Source organism: Trypanosoma conorhini (assembly GCF_003719485.1).
Source record: "Trypanosoma conorhini strain 025E chromosome Unknown Tco_14.4_contig_00772, whole genome shotgun sequence".
NCBI classification, from domain to species: domain Eukaryota; phylum Euglenozoa; class Kinetoplastea; order Trypanosomatida; family Trypanosomatidae; genus Trypanosoma; species Trypanosoma conorhini.
The window spans coordinates 2,000-7,584 of record NW_021704860.1 but is presented as its reverse complement, the minus strand read 5'-3'; the positions used below and the strand labels follow the sequence as shown (position 1 = coordinate 7,584).

At 59.9% G+C, this 5,585-nt stretch overlaps 3 protein-coding genes across 3 annotated transcripts in view, besides 5 other annotated features; all 3 read right to left on the bottom strand.

Moving 5' to 3' along the window:
- Positions 1-189: 189 nt before the first annotated feature.
- Positions 190-220: a microsatellite.
- Positions 221-271: a microsatellite.
- Positions 272-345: 74 nt separating this feature from the next.
- Tco025E_08405 (101 kDa heat shock protein) lies at positions 346-2,949 on the bottom strand (the record flags this gene model as incomplete). Its single annotated transcript, XM_029375255.1, has 1 exon — positions 346-2,949. The coding sequence occupies one exon, from the start codon at positions 2,947-2,949 to the stop codon at positions 346-348; it is 2,604 nt and encodes an 867-aa protein (XP_029224645.1).
- Positions 2,950-2,985: 36 nt separating this feature from the next.
- Positions 2,986-3,009: a microsatellite.
- An 8-nt stretch (positions 3,010-3,017) lies between these two features.
- Tco025E_08404 (uncharacterized protein) lies at positions 3,018-4,655 on the bottom strand (the record flags this gene model as incomplete). The annotated part of the gene is made up of 1 exon (XM_029375254.1): positions 3,018-4,655. One exon carries the CDS (start codon positions 4,653-4,655, stop codon positions 3,018-3,020), a length of 1,638 nt encoding a protein of 545 aa, XP_029224644.1.
- Positions 4,656-5,071: 416 nt separating this feature from the next.
- Positions 5,072-5,122: a microsatellite.
- A 175-nt stretch (positions 5,123-5,297) lies between these two features.
- Positions 5,298-5,373: a microsatellite.
- An 83-nt stretch (positions 5,374-5,456) lies between these two features.
- Tco025E_08403 (uncharacterized protein) overlaps positions 5,457-5,585 on the bottom strand; it is a gene marked incomplete at both ends in the record, with an annotated part of 780 nt that continues 651 nt past the window's right edge. Inside the window, one exon of the mRNA XM_029375253.1 lies at positions 5,457-5,585. This exon is cut by the window's right edge and continues 651 nt beyond it. Coding sequence (XP_029224643.1) covers positions 5,457-5,585 — 129 coding nt within the window.

Below are 5,585 nucleotides of genomic sequence, written 5' to 3'. Positions count from 1 at the left end.
TTTTCCTTTCGTGCCGCACCGTTTGTATCAGAAAGAAAAAGTTTTTCCTATTTAAAAAATGTTGGAGCATCAGTGATGGTCTGAAGAGGCTTGCCCACTAATCGTGGCGGTGGACTCAAAGATCGTGCCAGTAATTGGGAGGTAAAAAAGAGCAGGTGCAGCAAACGCAAGAAACAAAAGCCATAAACAAATCAATCAATCAATCAATCAATCAATCAATAATAGTAATAATAACAATGATAATAGGAGCAATAATAATAATAATAGTAATTGGAGGGAATTGAGCCCTCTGCGCCCCTCACCCACTCGCACCACCGCCCCTTGAAATTTACGCACCTCACGCCATTACGACGACGAGGAGCGCTTCACCATGAAGGCGAGTTTGCCCTGGCTGCCGTTGACCGACACCTTCACGGTGCTGTTAGGCGGCAGCTGCTGCGCGACAATCATGCGGCTCACCTCGGTGGTGATGTGCTTCTCGACCCAACGACGCAGCGGGCGGGCACCCATTTCGGCGTCGAAGGCATTCTCCAGCACAAAATTTTTCGCCTCATCCGTTATCTCCAGCACAAAGTCTTGCTTCTTCAGCCGCTCGTTGACCTCCGCGATGATAAGGTCGATGATGTCGTGCAGCTCCCCAAAGCCGAGCCGGCGGAAGAGCACAATGTCGTCGAGGCGGTTGATGAACTCCGGGCGGAAGTAACTGCGCACCACCTGCATCACCTTCTCCTGTGTCGCCTCCCACGCCTTTGGCGAGGTGCCCACGTGGGCCAGGTGCTCCGACCCGAGGTTGGAGGTCATGATGATGATGGCGTTGCTGAAATCGACGGTCCTGCCGTGCGAGTCCGTCAGCCGGCCGTCGTCCAGCACCTGCAGCAGCACGTGGAATACGGAGGGATGGGCCTTCTCCACCTCGTCGAGCAGCACCACCGTGTGCGGCCGACGGCGCACGGGCTCCGTGAGTTGCCCGCCCTCCTCGTGGCCCACGTAGCCCGGCGGCGCCCCAATGAGGCGGGCGACAGCGTGCTGCTCCATGTACTCGCTCATGTCGATGCGCACCATGTGCTTCTCGTCGTCGAAGAGCTCAACAGCAACCGCCTTCGCCAGCTCCGTTTTGCCGACGCCCGTTGGGCCGAGGAAGAGGAAGGAGCCGGTGGGAGTGTGCGGCCGCGAAAGGCCCGCGCGCGAGCGCAGAATGGCTTCGGAGACGCGCTGCACCGCCTCATCCTGCCCCTTCACGCGGCGGTGCAGGTGGTCCGAGAGGTGCAGCAGTCGCTCACGATCGGTCTTGCTCAGCTTTGCCACCGGAATGCCCGTCCAGCGGGCCACCACCGCCGCAACTTCCACCTCCGTCACCTTCTCCTGCACCATGGAGGCCTTCTCCCTCTCAATCTCCTCCTTCAGCGAGCGGATGCGGTCCTGAATGGCGGGTATGGCATTGTACTTGAGGTCGGCGGCGAGCTCCATGTCCCGCATCCGCTCAGCCCGCTCCAGCTTCGTCTTTTTCTCGTCAAGGCGGGTTTGCATTTCTTGCAGCTCATCGATGCGCTTGCGCTCCTCATTGTATCGCTCCAGTAGTGGTTGGAGACGCTCCTCCACGCGCTGAATGTCCCCCCTGACGGCCTTCAATCGCTCCTGCGACGACTTTTCCTTTTTGTCACGCTCAAGCGCCTTTGCCTCAATCTCCAGCTGGTGTTTTTTGCGCTCCAGCTGGTCAATCTCCTCCGGGCGTGAGCTGAGCTGCACACGCACGTTCGCACACGCCTCGTCAATAAGGTCGATGGCCTTGTCGGGCATGAAGCGACCCGTAATGTAGCGGTCGGCCAACTGAACGGCAACCACCACCGCATTGTCCGTGATCTGAACGCCGTGGTGTGTCTCGTAACGCTCCTTCAACCCGCGGAGAATGCTGATGCACTCCTCCAGGCTTGGCTCCTTTACGTGCACTGGCATGAAGCGCCGCTCAAAGGCCGCGTCCTTCTCGACGTATTGGCGGTACTCCTCCAGGGTGGTTGCGCCAATTGTGCGCAGCTCCCCGCGTGCCAGCATCGGCTTCAGAAGGTTCGCCGCGTCCATTGCGCCCTCCGACTTGCCCGCCCCGAGCACAAGGTGGATTTCGTCAATGAAGAGAATGATGGTGTCGGAGCTCTCCCGCACTTCATTCAGGACACTCTTGAGGCGCTCCTCAAACTCGCCACGGTATTTCGCGCCGGCGACGAGCGCGCCGAGGTCCAGAGAAAAGATGCGTGAAGAAGCGAGGGTGTCTGGCACGTCGCCCCGGACAATCTGCTGCGCAATGCCCTCCACAATGGCGGTTTTGCCAACGCCCGCTTCGCCAATCAAGATCGGGTTGTTTTTCGTTCGCCGCGAGAGGACGCGGATGGTGCGCAAGACCTCATCGGCCCGACCAATCAACGGGTCCAGCTTGCCTTCCTCCGCCTGCTTGCACAGGTCCGTGGCGTACTTGGAGAGCGCCTCGTAGTTCTGGTCCTGAAACTCGGAAGTAACCTTCTTTCCTTTGCGCAGCTCCACCAAGGCCTTCTCCACCGCCTTGCTGCCGGCGCCAGCGGCATTGAGGATTTTGGCCACGTCTTTGCTCTCGTACAGCGCGAGAAGGAGGTGGTCAACGGCAAGGAGGGTGTCACCCAACGCAACCCGCTTCTGCTCCGCGGTGTTTAGCACACGCGTCATATCGGTGTTGGGGCGCGGCTGCGTCGGTGCGGGGCTTTGCGTGGGGACTGCCTCAATGCGGCCCATGAAGGCGTCCAACACTACCCCCGCCCCAAGCTTCTTCAGGACGCGCGAGGGGAGTCCGTTCTCGTCCTTGAAGAGCGCGTACGCCAGGTGGACGGGGTCCAGGTAGCCATTGCTGTGCTTGCGCGCCGTGGCAACGGCCTCTTGCAACGCCGCTGCGGCCGCGTTGGTCCACTCGGGCTGTCCATCTGACATTGTTACCCCTTGGACTGGAGTGTTGCTTCAAATCACTTTTTGTTGTTGTTGTTGTTGTTGGTTTCGTATTATTCGCGGCTGTGTGTTTGCCTTGAGACGAGCAAATTCAAGAGAAGAGACGTCAGCGGCGGAGGGAAGAGAGGAAGCCGCCGGCCACAGCCGGACAGGCAGCATCGGTGGGCTGGCAGTTCAACAGGGGAAGCCGTGCGCTGTCCGGCCAGACGCTGCTCCCACGACCACCGCCTACAGTACAACAAAACAGAAAAGGGGGCTTGGCGGTGGGCAGGGGCAACTTGGGCGGAGGTGCGGCCACGCAGTGATGCCGTGCCCCGCCCGCTCCCCTCATACCCCGCCTTCTCTACCGGCCTGGACTCCTCCTCACTTGAGAACCGCGTGGGCGCATGACTCTGACTCTCCTCAACACGCATCCCACCGTCTTGATAAGTCGCTGCGAGACTGGGCTCCACGTACTCGTCGCCAAATGCGGCTTCCTCCACTTCATTGTACGCCTGCTGTGCATACACGTCATTTACCGCATCGCCTTCTCGTTGCGCGTCATCAGCGACTTCCTGCGGGTACGCAAAGTTCTCCCCAGCGACGAACTGGTTGTAGCCTCCATACGCATCCGTTTGCTGTTGCTCTGGCCTCACCTGGCTTGCAGACATTTCTTGTGGGTAGTCACTGGCGTAGGTCGCGAATCGCTGTGCGCCCGGCGCACTCCCCGCCGCCCCCTGAGCGTCGCTCATGCCCTGAGCCCGCAGTTCATCCTCAACGATGGCCTTCCGCTCCAACTTCTTTGCGTGATGACGCCCCATGCACCAAAGGTAGCAGAATAGAAGAAACAGTATGGGAATAAGGGCAATAAACGAGAGCATCCACAGCGCCGTCTCGACACCGCACTGCGGCAGCACCTTGATGCCTTTATCGTACAATTCATTCTCGTCTGTAGCGTAAATTAGCGCCAACTGGCCATCCGAGTAGAGTTGAATGCGACTGGCGTGCAGAACAGAGCTGCGCACCTGATCCATGAACAGAAGGGCCACTTCGAGTGTGTTCGGAAGATTGGTGATGTTCACCAGCACCTGGTCTGAAGAGAGCATTTTCGCCGCGATGTAAGAGCCGCATGGGCTGGGGACGTAGCCGCAGAACACGCTACTCACATCCTCCTCCAACCCATCCACGATAATGGACGTCAGGCAGTTGTTCGTGGTCTCACACAGTGGGAGAACCGCCGAGCCAGCGTTGCTGCGGCACGGCACCGTGTAAACCCCGGCCACCTTCGAGAGCGTCGACAGTGGCGTCGGTGCAACGGCGGACACGGCATTGGTGAGGGCCTCCAGCATGGCGGGGGCACTGGTTTGCGCCCAGTCCCAGAATGTGCGGCGCACCAGAAATGCATTCCCCGGGGAGGCCGTCGACGCAGACACCTGCACTGAAAGTTGTTCTTCACCTACTGGCGCCAGTAGGCCGCCGCACGGGATTGGAGTTCGGTTGGCGGCGGCGGCGGCGCTGGCCAGTGGGCCGCAGACAACAGACGTCACAGTTTTCGTATAATGCGACAGTTCTTCGACTGTTCTCGGCCACCCGACGGCCACAACGGTGAGGTTGACAACGTGCACGTCAACCTGGGCGGCGGCACCTGTTGCCGGTCCGCACAGCACCAGAAGCAATAACACAATACACATCTTCGCCGGCGAAAACAACATTCGCCGTAAACACGTGGGGTGACGCTCCCTGAGCGGCAGGGCGACGAAAAAGGAAACCGAAGAGAGGCGCAAAAAGCTCGCCGTCTATAGGGACGAGAAACAGACATGCAACAACACTTTTTTTTTTGTAGGGCAGCCACATGAAAGACAAAAGCAACAAAGGAGAAATAAAAAGCGGTGGAAGTCAGTCCCACATGAATCTCTTCAGTAGCATACATCGAGTAGAAATAAAAGAGGTGGCAGCCGGCAGGGATTACGGCTCACGCCACCGCTCATAAGGCAGCGGAGGGAGGCCCTCAACGACGCGGCGATTTAGCTCGCTTGACACATAGTTTGCATACGCCTCCTGATTCACCGTCAGGCCAACGGACTGCATCCCCCCGTCCACAGCTGCTTCTGCCGTGCCACCCGGAGATTGCTGCTGGAGCTGAGTTTGCCGCTGCTCCTGCTGCTGCTCTTGCTGCTGCCTTGCCGACGCCGGGGAGCTCGCGGAGTCGGGCCTGTGCGTTCTGCGTGACGCCGGTGCGTGCCCCGGTGCACGGGGCTCCGACGCCACCAACGACTGAAGCCCCCGCGCCTGCCGGGGCTCTACCGCCTCGTCGACCACCACAAAGTTGGGCAGTACCCCCGTCGTGTGGTGGGCGCCGCTGCCGCCGCCTCTGCCGCCGCCTCTGCCGCGGTGGCTGTTGCCGCGGTGGCGCGCCTCTTCGCCGCGCCGGTGGAAGTCCACAACGGAGCGCAGAATGCTGCGAAACTCCGCGCGCTCCGCCTCGTAGATCGTCAGGCGCTCCTCCAAATCGGCTATGCGCCCCAAAAGTCGTTTCTCCAGCTCGCCCACAAACACCTTGTCGGCCTTCTGTGCCACGGCGGCACGGTCCGCCTTGTCCTGCAGCGTCGCGACAACCTCACCGCGCTGCATGTAATTTTTGT